General features: G+C 38.2%; 1 protein-coding gene across 4 annotated transcripts in view; it reads left to right on the top strand.

Annotated features, from left to right (window-relative positions):
• Window positions 1–15,606, top strand: part of PHKB (phosphorylase kinase regulatory subunit beta) — a 351,182-nt gene that overhangs the window by 310,717 nt on the left and 24,859 nt on the right. For all 4 annotated transcript variants that reach the window (XM_036927464.2, XM_036927463.2, XM_036927465.2 and 1 more), the window contains one exon: window positions 1,879–2,081. In XM_036927464.2, the coding sequence (XP_036783359.2) occupies window positions 1,879–2,081 (203 nt within the window). The remainder of the gene's footprint in view (window positions 1–1,878; window positions 2,082–15,606) is intronic.

A 15,606-nucleotide genomic window follows, 5' to 3' on the forward strand; every position in this document is an offset into this window, starting at 1 on the left:
ATTATTTAATCCTGACATCCAGCTTTTGAAATGTTATATAATAAGCTGTCTTATCACGTAATATTAATAATGATAAAAAAAATATTATACTAATTAAAAACTCCTGAGAAAAAGTTAAATACCTTTCATATATGTTGTTTTCTGTTTTCTCCAAATTATTAAAAGGTGGAATTTTCAACCTCATTCGCCAGCTTAGTAAGCCAAGGTATAGGAGGTAACTTACCTAGGTGCCTGTCCTCAGTGCAGTCCTTACCTCCAGTCACAGTCTTGTTTCCCTGAACTGAGCCACTCTGAAAGTTAACAGATTTTGGGAAGCTGTTTTCCATTGAATTTTAGGTCCCTGTAGTATATCTGAAAATACAGTTAAGTCCACTGAATATGAACATATGAGAAGGTTTTGGAGGTCTTTGAGGTGTCTGGCACCTGACACTTGGAGACGAGGGTAGGTTAGGGTTGGCCATGTCCACTCTGTATACTATCTAGTGGAGGCTGGCAGCCTCTGTGATCCCAAGACTCTGCTCCCCACCTCTTGGAAGACTTTGGGCGTGTTCTGAGGCTGGGCCATTGTCCTTCAGATCAGCGTATTTCCCAGAAAAACGGTCACTTACAGAGCTAGGTAAGCCTGGAGGCTGGCAGCTCCACTTCAGGTTTTGAGGTCCATTCATCCATTCACTGACTGCATCCCACCCCTTTAAAAAAAAAATGGGGATGGAGCAAAGTTTACATTCATTTATGAAACGCCACCCTGAGAACTGAAGTAATATTGTTTCCACAAAGAACTTTCAGATCACCATAAGCTCTCTGGAATGAAATAGTGGTCTAGTCATCATTGCTTCCAGAGGCAATGATGTGCCTTTTGTTTGTTTTCTTCTTTGCACACTGATATTTTAATACAAGTAATCATGCTCGGACTAACTGGTGAGCCCCACTTCTAGTGCAATAAACAAGCATTTCTCAGTTTTCACTCCATCATGAAGTTGGGGGAGAGACCCCATATTCTACTCTCTCCCCTCATCTCAGAAAACACGAGGGCCCTTTGATATGCTCTTCTTTTTCCTGCCTTTATATAATCATGCTCTGCACATGGAAGACAGGGAGAAGGAATGAGCTGGTAGGAAGGGCCACAGACTCTTCTGGGAAGCAAAATGCCAAGCATAGAGGAGAGAGAGAGACCAGAGTATTCCTCCTGCCAGCTTCAGTGACACTTTTTGCTTTGCATTTTCATTGTTATTTCCCTCCTGCTTTCTCATTCCCTAGACATATGTGGGGCCTCATGTGTTCCCCTCCACAGGAGAAATATTACCAACAAGTTCTTTAATACTCACTATGTGCCTAACACTATTACAGGAAAAGTGGGGGCTACATTAGAACTATATGAGTTAACACCTGCCTTTAAAAAGAGTACAGTGTTGTTACAGAGCAAAAAGTTCCACATGAGAAATTATAAAAAAAGCAAAAAATATACTCTCAAATACTTAATTGTGTCAACTTTACAGGACAGTAATACAATTTTTATCAATTGAGTTCTTAAAAAAATTTTTATTCAGTGTATTCTGGTTTCTCTGGGGAGAAAAAGTCATTCAGAATAATTTTAATAGTTATTTATATTCATTCCCTGCTTTTATCCACTCACCTCCACTCCCCTAACTGGAACCCTCACCTACCCTTATATTTCAGACTAGACTATGAACCATCATGAACTCCAGTGGGAGTTATGCTTTGAAAGCCATTTTAATAAATAGCAGGAAGAGTTATTCTACCTAATTCCCTAGCTCAAGTAGAGTAATTTCAGCCTGCCAGTCATCCTGAGCCTTAAGTTTTTTTCTTGTATCTTTTAGTAGCTAGGAAATTTTTACAATAAAATTCTGTCACTTATAGGTAACTCTGGGTGCCTTTGGTCATGAAGAAGAGGTTATCTCTAATCCTTTGTCTCCAAGAGTGATTAAGAACATCATCTACTATAAGTGTAATACCCATGATGAGAGGGAGGCAGTCATTCAGCAGGAACTAGTCATCCATATTGGCTGGATCATCTCCAATAACCCTGAGTTATTCAGTGGCATGCTGAAAATACGAATTGGGTAAGTCAAATATTTTACATGAAGAGAGTTGTTCAAGTTGTCCTCTAAGAGACTTGGCCTCTCCGAGTGAAGTGCTGTCCAGGTCGGGTGGTTGTATCAGAAAGTACATCTTTCCCCTCAATCATAGAGACAATGTCTGGTGGTTGAAGAAATAAATAACCACTGGCCTGAAAGAATCTTTCTGTTTATTTAACCCCCAGGTTAGACATAGTGAAGTTTAACTCTCTTCTCTGGTAAAATCAGACTCCAGGGATTTAAACAGCTGCATCATGTTAAAAAAAAAAAAACACTCAGCACAGTACTTGTAAAAATTCCTGTAAATAAAATGGATAAGCCTTAAGAAAAGAATGATTCTCAATAAAGCTGGATGGGAGGACACCCTCTGGTAAAATTCTATATTCTTTTAATAATATTCTGCTATATCCATTTGCTGTCACAATCTTGAGTCTTCTTACCAAGGATTTTGTGTGGCAGTGTGGTAAGGCAAGTTGACCAGGCTCTGGCATTCAGAGAACTGAGTACAAGTACTGACAGCCACTTATTACTCATCATCTCAGTGACCTGGGATAAATGACAGATCCTGTCTATCCCCACTTTCATACCAGCCTCATTGTTTTATATAAATGAAATGATATGATATGTTTTAAAAACCTATGACACTGAATAAACTATAAATGTTTCTTTTCTTTTTAAATATATTTTTATTGTACAAATATCACATAACTGTAAGGGTCAAATAATACCTGAGCATATAGAGTCACCTAATGTGTGCCCCCAGATTTTGGGATATTCCTCAAGTATTTGAAAAGAATATATAGTCTCTGTCAGGCACAATAAATGTGCATGTGTGTGAGAGTAAATAAAATGTATAGCTTGCTAATTATATAGGTGGATCATCAGTATCTTTACTATTTCTGTTCTACTTTATCTTTGATTGCTAATAAGTCTTAAATGGTTTTCATTATCATTATGGATTCATCAATTTCTCTTTGCAATTTTTATCAATTGAATTCTTAAAATTTTTTTTTTTAATTTCAGACATCTGCAAAAGTATAGAAAATAGTATAATAAAGCCCTTTGTCACCCAGCTTCAAGATCATCATATGGCCAAATTTAATTCACTCAAACCTTTACCCATCCCACCCACACCAACCTCTAGATTTAAAGCAAATCCATCATATCATTTAATTTGCAAACTGCTCAGTTTGTATCTCTAAGAGACAAGGATTTTTTAAAAAATAACCATTACAATGCATAAAATATAACAATTGAATTATTTTTTGTCTACAATTATTGTCATGCCTACTTCTTTTACTGTCATTATCAGCTTGGTACACTGTCTTCTATCCCTTAACCTTCACTGTTCTTTCATTTTGTATAAGTCTTTTATATTTAGCATTTATACAGTATTTATTTTTAATCCAATATGAAATTATCTTTTAATAGAAATTATATTGCATATTTGTACCAATTCTTTTATATTCTTACTTATTCCTGCTCTGTTTTTTTTTCTCCTTGTATTATTTCTTTTTTTTTTTTGGTATCATTAATATACAATTACATGAGCAACATTTTGGTTACAAGATTCCCCCCATTATCAAGTCCCCACCACATACCCCATTAAAGTCACTGTCCATCAGCATAGTAAGATGCTATAGAATCACTACTTGTCTTCTCTATGCTATACTGCTTTCCCCGTGCACCGCCCTACATTATGTGTGCTAATCATAATGCCCTTTATTCCCCTTCTCCCTCACTTGCCACCCATCCTCCACAGTCCCTTTCCCTTTGGTAAATGTTAGTCCATTCTTGGGTTCTGTGAGTCTGCTGCTGTTTTTTCCCTTCAGTTTTTGCTTTGTTCTAATACTCCACAGATGACTGAAATCATTTGATACTTGTCTTCCTTCACCTGGCTTATTTCACTGAGCATAATACCATCTAGCTCCATCCATGTTATGCAAATGGTAGGATTTGTTTTCTTCTTTGGCTGAATAATATTCCATTGTAAATATGTACCACATCTTCTTTATCCATTCATCTACTTATGGACACTTAGGTTGCTTCCATGTCTTGGCTATTGTAAATAGAGTTGCAATGAACATAGCAGAGCATATGTCTTTTTCAATCTGTGATCCTGTTTTCATTGGGTAAATTCCTAGGAATGGAATTCCTGAGTCAAATGATATTTCTATTTTGAGTTTTTTGAGGAACCTCCATACTGCTTTCCACAATGGTTGAACTAATTTACATTCCCACCAGCAGTGTAGGAGGGTTTCCCTTTCTCCGCATCCTCAACAACATTTATTGTTGTTTGTCTTTTGGATGGTGGCCAACCTAACTGATGTGAGGTGATATCTCATTGTGGTTTTAATTTGCATTTCTCTGATGATTAACGATGGGGAGCATCTTTTCATGGCCTGTTGGCCATCTGAATTTCTTCTTTGAAGAAGTCTCTGTTCAGATCATCTGCCCATTTTGTAATTGGATTTTTTGCTTTTTGTTTGTTGAGGTGCATGAGCTCCTCGTATATTTTGAATGTCAACTCCTTATTGGATATGTCATTTATGAATATATTCTCCCATACTGTAGGATGCCTTTTTGTTCTACTAATGGTGTCCTTTGCTGTGCAGAAGTTTTTTAGATTTATATAGTTCCACTTGTTCATTTTTTCTTTTGCCAGTAGAAATATGTTCATGAAGAAGTTGTTCATGTTTATATTCAGGAGATTTTTACCTATGTTTTCTTCTAAGAGTTTTATGGTTTCATGACTTACATTCAGGTCTTTGATCCATTTCAAGTTTACTTTTGTGTGTGGAGTTAGACAGTAATCCAGTTTCGTTCTCTCACATGTTGCTGTCCAGTTTCGCCAACACCAGCTGTTGAAGAGGCTGTCATTTCCCCATTGTATATCCATGGCTCCTTTATTGTATATTAATTCACCATATATGCTTGGGTTAATATCTGGACTCTCTATTCTGTTTCACTGATCTATGGGTTTCTTCTTGTGCCAGTAGCAAATTGTCTTGATTACTGTGACATTATAATAGAGCTTGAATTTGGGGAGTGAGATCTCCCCTGCCTTATTCTTTCTTAGGATTGTTTTGGCTATTCAGGTTCTTTTTTGGTTCCATGTGAATTTTGGAACTATTTGTTCCAGTTCATTGAAGAAAGCTGTCAGTATTTTGATAGGGGTTGCATTGAATCTGTAGATTGCTTTAGGGAGGATGGCTATTTTGACAATATTAATTCTTCCTAGCCAAAAGCATGGGATGAGTTTCCATTTATTAGTGTCTTCTTTAATTTCTCTTAGGAGTGTCTTGTAGTTTTCAGGGTATAGGTCTTTCACTTCCTTGGTTAGGTTTATTCCTAGGTATTTTATTCTTTTGGATGCAATTGTGAATGGAACTGTTTTCCTGATTTCTCTTTCCGCTAGTTCATCATTAGTGTATCAGAGTGCAACAGATTTCTGTGTATTAAATTTGTATCCCACAACTTTGCTGAATTCAGATATTAGATCTAGTAGTTTTGGAGTGGAGTCTTTATGGTTTTTTATGTACAATATCATGTCATCTGCAAATAGTGACAGTTTAACTTCTTCCTTGCAAATCTGGATGCCTTTTATTTCTTTGCAATGTCTGATTGCCATGGCTAGGACCTCCAGAACTATGTTGAATAGAAGTGGGGAAAGTGGGTATCCTTGTCTTTTTCCCAATCTTAAAGGAAAAGCTTTCAGCTTCTCGTTGTTGAGTATAATGTTGGCCGTGGGTTTGTCATATATAGCCTCTATTCTGTTGAGGTACTTGCCCTCTGTGCCCATTTTGTTGAGAATTTTTATCATAAATGGATGTTGAATTTTGTCGATTGCTTTTTCAACATCTATGGAGATCATCATGTTGTTTTTGTCCTTTTTTGTTGATGTGGTGGATGATGTTGATGGCTTTTCAAATGTTGTACCATCTTTGCATCCCTGGGATGAATCCCACTTAATCATGGTGTATGATCATCTTGATGTATTTTTGAATTTGGTTTGCTAATATTTTGTTGAGTATTTTTGTATCTATGTTCATCAGGGATATTGGTCTGTAGTTTTCTTTTTTGTGTTGTTATTACCTGGTTTTGGTATTAGAGTGACGCTGGCTTCATAGAATGAGTTTGGGAGTATTCCCTCCTAGTCTGTTTTTTGGAAAACTTATGTCTTCTTTAAATGTCTGATAAAATTCAGTGGTGAATCCGTCTGGTACAGGGTTTTTTTTTCTTGGGTAGTTTTTTGATTGCCAGTTCAATTGCATTGCTGGTAATTGGTCTGTTTAGATTTTCTGTTTCTTCCTGGGTCACTCTTGGAAGGTTGTTTTTTTCTAGAAAATTGTCCATTTCTTCTAGGTTATCCAGTTTGTTAGCATATAGATTTTCGTAGTATTCTCTAATAATTCTTTGTATTTCTGAGGTGTCTGTTGTGTTTTTTTCTTTCTCATTTCTGATTCTGTTTATGTGTGTAGAGTCTCTTTTTCTCTTAATACATCTGGCTAGGGATTTATTTATTTGTTTTATTTTCTTAAAGAACCAGCTCTTGGTTTCATTAATTTTTTCTATTGTTTTATTCTTCTCAATCTTATTTATTTCAGCTCTGATCTTTATTATCCTTTATTATCCCTCCTTCTGCTGCCTTTGTGCCTCACTTGTTCTTTTTCCAGTGTCAATGATTCTGAATTTAGACTATTCATTTATGATTGTTCTACCTTCTTTAAATAGGCCTGGATTGCTATATAATTTCCTCTTATAACTGCCTTCACTGCATCCCACAGAAATTGGGGCATTGTGCTGTTGTTTTCATTTGTCTCCATATATTACTTGATCTCTTTTAATTTGGTCATTCATCCACTGATTATTTAGGGGCATGTTGTTAAAACTCCATGTGTTTGTGAGGCTTTTTGTTTTCTTTGTGTGGTTTATTTCTAGTTTTATACCTTTGTGATCTTAGAAGTTGGTTGGTAGAATTTTAATCTTTTTGGATTTACTGAGGCTCTTTTTGTCGCCTAGTATGAAGTCTATTCTGGAAAATGTTCCATGTGCAGTTGAGAAGAATGTGTATCCTGCTGTTTTTGGGTGGAATATTATGTAGATGTCTTATAGGTTTATGTATTCTAATGTGTTGTTCAGTACCTGTGTGTCCTTACTTATTTTCTGTCTGGTTGATCTGTCCTTTGAGTGTGTGGAGCATTGAAGTCTCCTAAAATGAATGCATTGCATTCTATTTCCCCTTTCAATTCTGTAAGTATTTGTTTCACATATGTAGGTGCTCCTGTGTTGCATGCATAGATATTTATATTGGTTATATCATCTTGTTGGACTGACCCCTTTACCGTTATGTAATGTCCTTCTTTGTCTCTTCTTACTTTCTTTGTTTTGAAGTATATTTTGTATGATAGAAGTAGTGCAGCACCTGCTTTTTTTCCCCTATTGTTTGCATGAAATATCTTTTTCCATCCCTTCACTTTTAGTCTATGTCTTTGTGTTTGAAGTGAGCCTCTTGTAGGCAGCATATAGATGGGTCTTGCTTTTTTATCCATTCTATTACTCTGTGTCTTTTGATTGGTGTATTCAGTGCATTTACATTTAGGGTGATTATTGATAGATATGTACTCATTGCCATTGCAGCCTTTGGAGTCATGGTTACCAAAGGTTCAAAGGCGGATTCTTTACTATTTAACCATGTAACTTAACTCACGTATTACACTTTTGTAAACACAGTCTGATTATTCTTTATTTCTCTACCTTTCTTCCTCCTGCACTCTTTATATGTTAGGTGTTTTATTCTGTACTCTTTGTGTTTGCCTTGACTGATTTTGTGGATAGCTGATTTTATTTTGCCTTAATTTACTATTTGGTTCATCTGCTTTCTTTGCTGTGTTTTTATTTTCTCTGGTGACAGCTATTTAGCCTTAGGCATATTTCCATCTAGATCAGTCCCTTTAAAATACATTGTAGAGATGTTTTGTGGGAGTTAAATTCCCTCAACTTTTGCTCATCTGGGAATTGTTTAATCCCTCCTTCAAATTTAAATGATAATCTTGCTGGATACAGTATTCTTGGTTTGAGGCCCTTCTGTTTCATTGCATTGAATATAATATCATGCCATTCCCTTTTGGCCTGTAAGGTTTCTGCTGAAAAGTCTGATGATAGCCTGATGGTTTTATTTTATAGGTGATCTTTTTTCTCTCTCTGGCTGCTTTTCATACCCTGTCCTTGTCTTTAATATTTGCCATTTTAATTATTATATGTCTTAGTGTTTTCCTCCTTGGGTCCCTTGTGCTTGGAGATCTGTGGACTTCCATGGTCTGAGAGACTATTTCCTTCCCCAGATCAGGGAAGTTTTCAGCAATTATTTATTCAAAGACACTTTCTATCCCTTTTTCTCTCTCTTCTTCTGGTACCCCTATATTGCAAATATTGTTCCGTTTGGATTGATCATACAGTTCTCTTAATATTCTTTCATTCCTAGAGATCCTTTTATCTCTCTCTGTGTCAGCCTCTCTGTATTTCTGTTCTCTGATTTCTATTCCATTAACAGTCTCTTTCACCTTATTCAGTCTGCTCTTAAATCCTTCCATTGTTTGTTTCATTTCTGTTATCTCCCTCCTGAATTCATCACTTAGCTCTTGAATATTTCTCTGTAGCTCCATCAGCATGCTTATGAATTTTATTTTGAGTTCATTTTCAGGAAGATTGGTGATTTCAGTCTCACCGAGCCCTCTCTCTGGTGGTTGACGGATTTTGGACTGAAAGAGATTTTTCTGCCCTTTTCATGGCGATGGGAGCTGGGAAGTGGTGCATGTGTCACCTGGGAAAACAAAGTCCCTTCCTGCTTGCTGGTACTTGCCTGTCTGTGCTCTCTGTGCTGGATATGCCAGTTAACTGCACACAGGGAGCAGCCTCTGGGTTAATCCCCTAAGCTGCCATGGTCGGGGCAGCCTTCAAGATGGCCTAGGGAAATGTCAGGGTCACAGGCCAGAAGCCTGTGCTCTGCCCCAAGAGCAAAACCCCTTTGTGCCTCCTGGTCTCTGCTGTTTGTGCCGGTGAACCATGTGCAGCAAGCATCCTCTGGGCTAATCCCCTGCGCTGCCATGGGCGGGGCATCCCTTGGGATGGCCTAGGGTACTGGCAGAGGTCACAGGTGAGCAGCGTGTGTTCTGCCATGAGAACGGAGCCCCTTCATGCTTCCCAGACTCTGCCCCCATCTCCGCTGTCAGTGCTGGTCACCCACATGCAGGGAACAGCTTCTGGGATTAATCCTCTGAACTACCTTGAGCGGGGTAGCCCTCGGAATGGCCTAGGGCACTGGCATGGGGTGCAGGCTTGTGGCGTGTGTTCTGCCATGAGAACAGAGCCCCTTTGTGCCTTCCAGACTCTGCACCCATCTCCACTATCTGTGCCGCCAACCATGTGCAGGGAGCAGCCTCTGGGTCTGGGCCAGTTAACTGCATACAGGGAGAAGCCTCTGTGCTAAACTGTGTGGTTGCTGTAGGCGGGGCTGTTCCCCAGCTGTTCTGCAGCAATGATGGGTCAGCCAGTTTGCTTTCCATGCTGGCATGCTGGAAGGAACAGCAGGCTGCTTAATTGCCGCGAGGGGCTTCAGACCTGCGTTACTACCCCCAGGGGATTAGGATGCCTGAAATTCCTTAATGTTCCCAGTCTGCTGGGCTGAGTGTGCCAGGATGATTTTGTCCACCTGTTAAAAACCCTTGTTCCTTTAAGACTTTTAAGGCACCCACTTTTCTTTTGTCCCAGTGCAGCTGGCTATGGGAACCTGTTCAGTCTCAATCTTGGACCTTGCTTTTTTGCTCCTCCAATATCCAGTGCACCTTGCAATGTGTGTCTGTGTTCCTGGGGCAGACCACCAGGGCTGCTTATTTAGCGGCCCTGTGCTCCCACTCCCTCCCCACCCTGATTCCCTTTCTCTCCCTGGTGAGCTGGGGTGGGGTGAGTGCTCGGGTTCCGCCAGGTCACGGCTTTGTATCCTACCCTTTTCTGTGAGATGTTGGGCTCTCACAGATGTAGCCTGGCTTGTCTACTGTATCTTCCAGTCACTCTTTTAGGAATAGTTGTATTCGCTGTATTTTCAAAATATATATGGTTTTGGGAGGAGATTTCCTCCACCCTACTCACACCACCATCTTCAGAATCTCCTTCTCCTTCCCTTTTATTTTATGCTTTCTATCTACCATGCTTTTTTGTTGTAACTTTTTTTCTTCTTTATTGATGGGTTGACTTCCTTTTCATTTCTTAGTTTTAATTTTGCATGTGAGTATGGAACACTTTATGAAAAATGATTACCCATTTTTTCCTTCAAAAAGTCACATAGAAAAAGTTGCTTATTTGACAGTATCTGCATACTTCTTGTTTCAAGAATTCTGATTCAAGGAATTAAGATATATTTTATAGCACTCTTCATTTTACTATTATTTGAAGTATTGGGAACAACCTAGATATCCATCAGTAGGGTGTAGTTTAAGTTTTATAGCTGTACAGTATAAATGCTGTGCAATGATTACAAGTAACAAGATAAAGCCTATATACCAAATTTATAAATTTCCAAGGTTAAGTGAAAAAAAGTTGCAAATGTGTTATTCCATTTTTTATAAAAAAATAATACTTTACATATATGTATAATGTATTGTGAAAATAGCTCAAAAATATTCCTACAAAATGGGTGTCAGTTATTTTGTCTAGACTTCTACCTTTTAAAATTGTATTTTTCAGTTTTACTTAAAATTTTTTTAGCTACAGTTGCTATTTTTTAAGCTATTTGTCTGATAACAATTATAGTATATTTCAGGTAAATTTTCCATTCTCTGTTTCCTCTTTCTTTTGATCAAGAGGTGAATACACTGCATAGAATTTAACCTTCTTTTTTATCTCTTAAAATCGTTCCTTTCAAAAAGTTAGAGGTATTCTGAATCAATTATAAGAACTTCGAATCATACCGTGATTTGTTCAGTCTCTGTTTGCTGTAGTATTTTTTTTTTTTTAAATAATTATTTTTTATTGAAGGGTAGTTGACGCACAGTATTACATTACATTAGTTTCAGAGTGTACAACACAGTGGTAGAACATTTATATACATAATTCTAGGTTCCAGCTATCACCCTACCAAGCTGTAACAATATCTTGACTATATTCCTTATGCTATACATTACATCCCGGTTACTTATTTATTTTACCATTGGAAGTCTGTCCCTTTTTTTTTTTTTTTTTTTTTTGTGAGGGCATCTCTCATATTTATTGATCAAATGGTTGTTAACGACAATAAAATTCTGTTTAGGGGAGTCAATGCTCAATGCACAATCATTCATCCACCCCAAGCCTAATTTTCGTCAGTCTCCAATCTTCTGAGGCATAACAAACAAGTTCTTACATGTAGGACAAATTCTTACATAATGAATAAGTTACATAGTGAACAGTACAAGGGCAGTCATCACAGAAACTTTCGGTTTTGCTCATGCATTATGAACTCTAAACAGTCAGTTCAAATATGAATACTCATTTGGTTTTTATACATGATTTATATGTGGATATCACATTTCTCTCTTTATTATTATTATTTTTAATAAAATGCTGAAGTGGTAGGTAGATACAAGATAAAGGTAGAAAACATAGTTTAGTGTTGTAAGAGAGCAAATGTAGATGATCAGGTGTGTGCCTGTAGACTATGTGTTAATCCAAGCTAGACCAGGGCAATAAAACATCCACGTATGCAGAAGATTTCTCTCAGAACAGGGGGGGGTGAGGTTCTAAGCCTCACCTCTGTTGATCCCCAATTTCTCACCTGATGGCCCCCCTGCGACTGTGCCTGTCTTAGGTTGTTCCTCCCTTGAGGAATCTTACCCGTCTCTGGCTAACCAGTCATCTTCCGGGGCCATACAGGGAAATGTGAAGTTGGTAAGTGAGAGGGAAGCCTTATTGTTTGAAAAGGTTAGCTTTTTACTTCTTTGCATATTTATGCCCTGTGGCTTCTATGCCCAGCATTTGTCTTGAGGTGTCTTTACCACTTGGAAGAATTATGATACTCGGTAAATTTGATATGAGGCACGAATTCTATTTAAGGGTTGTAATTAGGAAGGAAGAAGAAAAGCTATAGAAGTAGCAGGCGGAAGAAAACATGGGAAGATTGATTATTTCTTTGACATATCTTCTTGTAGAGTACTTCAGCATATATAGGTTTTAAGCTACTACTTAAATTGCGCACACACATTAACATAATAGGAGTATAGTTACATAACCAAAGCATATCTGTAATTACCAGCCATCTCCAGTGAAACCAAGAAAACCAGTTAGGCACCTTAGGCATTTGTGAAAACTTATCTATGATATGGTGGATATTGTCCAACTGAACTTGAACAGTCTGAGAGAAATCAGACAAATTAAAACAACCCATTCCTGGGGAATGTTCACATCCCTTATGTTCTTTTAACAGTAAATAGTCTGTAGTTGTAAGATTTTAGAGCGCTACAATTTGCACTTCTCCTAATTCTTGATAGACTTCCAACAGTATAGATCCAGTCAAATTTGTTGTTTTACTGTATGCACAGGCCAGCCTAGATATCTCCTTCCTCATTCCCATGGCAAGTCCAGGAACTGGTGGGATGAGTGCATCTACAGCTGTAGCAGTGCGTGGATCTTTGTTGGGGTTTTTTGCTGATCATCTTCTGGCATGAGTCTTCCAGAGAGTGCAGTTGTTGGAAGTTCTTTTTCATATCGTATCTTAGTTCATTTTCAGGGTAGCCCAATTAGGCTTTGATCCTCTGTATAAACACAAACAGACCCTTTGCCTACACTTTTATATGCCCTTTATACCCTTGGGTAGAACTCGTTGGAGGTTACCACACAGGAACTGCCCTTTTTTTTTTTTGCTTTGTTTTTGGTATCACTAATCTACACTTACATGACGAAATATTATGTTTACTAGGCTCTCCCCTATACCAGGTCTCCCCTATAAACCCCTTTACAGTCACTGTCCATCAGCATAGCAAAATGTTGTAGAATCACTACTTGCCTTCTCTGTGTTGTATAGCCCTCCCTTTTCTCCTACCCCCCCATGCATGTTAATCTTAATAACCCCCTACTTCTCCCCCCCTTATCCCTCCCTACCCACCCATCCTCCCCAGTTCCTTTCCCTTTGGTACCTGTTAGTCCATTCTTGAGTTCTCTGATTCTGCTTCTGTTTTGTTCCTTCAGTTTTTCCTTTGTTCTTATATACCACAGATAAGTGAAATCATTTGGTATTTCTCTTTCTCCGCTTGGCTTGTTTCACTGAGCATAATACCCTCCAGCTCCATCCATGTTGCTGCAAAGGATTGGATTTGCCCTTTTCTTATGGCTGAGTAGTATTCCATTGTGTATATGTACCACATCTTCTTTATCCATTCATCTATTGATGGACATTTAGGTTGCTTCCAATTCTTGGCTATTGTAAATAGTGCTGCAATAAACATAGGGGTGCATCTGTCTTTCTCAAACTTGATTGCTGCATTCTTAGGGTAAATTCCTAGGAGTGGAATTCCTGGGTCAAATGGTAAGTCCGTTTTGAGCATTTCGATATACCTCCATACTGCTTTCCACAATGGTTGAACTAACTTACATTCCCACCAGCAGTGTAGGAGGGTTTCCCTTTCTCCACAGCCTCGCCAACATTTGTTGTTGTTTGTCTTTTGGATGGCAGCCATCCTTACTGGTGTGAGGTGATACCTCATTGTAGTTTTAATTTGCATCTCTCTGATAATTAGCAATGTGGAGCATCTTTTCATGTGTCTGTTGGCCATCTGTATTTCTTTTTTGGAGAACCGTCTGTTCAGTTCCTCTGCCCATTTTTTAATTGGGTTATTTGTTTTTTGTTTGTTGAGGCGTGTGAGCTCTTTATATATTCTGGACGTCAAGCCTTTATCGGATGTGTCATTTTCAAATATATTCTCCCATACTGTAGGGATCCTTCTTGTTCTATTGATGGTGTCTTTTGCTGTACAGAAGCTTTTCAGCTTAATATAGTCCCACTTACTCATTTTTGCTGTTGTTTTCCTTGCCCGGGGAGATATGTTCAAGAAGAGGTCACTCATGTTTATGTCTAAGAGATTTTCGCCTATGTTTTCTTCCAAGAGTTTAATGGTTTCATGGCTTACATTCAGGTCTTTGATCCATTTTGAGTTTACTTTTGTATATGGGGTTAGACAATGGTCCAGTTTCATTCTCCTACATGTAGCTGTCCAGTTTTGCCAGCACCACCTGTTGAAGAGACTGTCATTTCGCCATTGTATGTCCATGGCTCCTTTATCAAATATTAATTGACCATATATGTCTGGGTTAATGTCTGGATTCTCTAGTCTGTTCCATTGGTCTGTGGCTGTGTTCTTGTGCCAGTACCAAATTGTCTTGATTACTATGGCTTTATAGTAGAGCTTGAAGTTGGGGAGTGAGATCCCCCCTACTTTATTCTTCTTTCTCAGGATTGCTTTGGCTATTCGGGGTCTTTGGTGTTTCCATATGAATTTTTGAATTATTTGTTCCAGTTCATTGAAGAATGTTGCTGGTAGTTTCATAGGGATTGCATCAAATCTGTATATTGCTTTGGGCAGGATGGCCATTTTAACGATATTAATTCTTCCTAGCCACGAGCATGGGATGAGTTTCCATCTGTTAGTGTCCCCTTTAATTTCTCTTAAGAGTGACTTGTAGTTTTCAGAGTATAAGTCTTTCACTTCTTTGGTTAGGTTTATTCCTAGGTATTTTATTTTTTTTGATGCAATTGTGAATGGAGTTGTTTTCCTGATTTCTCTTTCTGTTGGTTCATTGTTGGTATATAGGAAAGCCACAGATTTCTGTGTGTTGATTTTGTATCCTGCAACTTTGCTGTATTCCGATATCAGTTCTAGTAGTTCTGGGGTGGAGTCTTTAGGGTTTTTTATGTACAGTATCATGTCATCTGCAAATAGTGACAGTTTAACTTCTTCTTTACCAATCTGGATTCCTTGTATTTCTTTGTTTTGTCTGATTGCCGTGGCTAGGACCTCCAGTACTATGTTAAATAACAGTGGAGAGAGTGGGCATCCCTGTCTAGTTCCCGATCTCAGAGGAAATGCTTTCAGCTTCTCGCTGTTCAATATAATGTTGGCTGTGGGTTTATCATAGATGGCCTTTATTATGTTGAGGTACTTGCCCTCTATTCCCATTTTGCTGAGAGTTTTTAACATGAATGGATGTTGAACTTTGTCAAATGCTTTTTCAGCATCTATGGAGATGATCATGTGGTTTTTGTCTTTCTTTTTGTTGATGTGGTGGATGATGTTGATGGACTTTCGAATGTTGTACCATCCTTGCATCCCTGGGATGAATCCCACTTGGTCATGGTGTATGATCCTTTTGATGTATTTTTGAATTCGGTTGGCTAATATTTTGTTGAGTATTTTTGCATCTACGTTCATCAGGGATATTGGTCTGTAGTTTTCTTTTTTGGTGGGGTCTTTGCCTGGTTTTGGTA

Source organism: Manis pentadactyla, chromosome 15 (assembly GCF_030020395.1).
Source record: "Manis pentadactyla isolate mManPen7 chromosome 15, mManPen7.hap1, whole genome shotgun sequence".
In the NCBI taxonomy this organism is placed as follows: Eukaryota; Metazoa; Chordata; class Mammalia; order Pholidota; family Manidae; genus Manis; species Manis pentadactyla.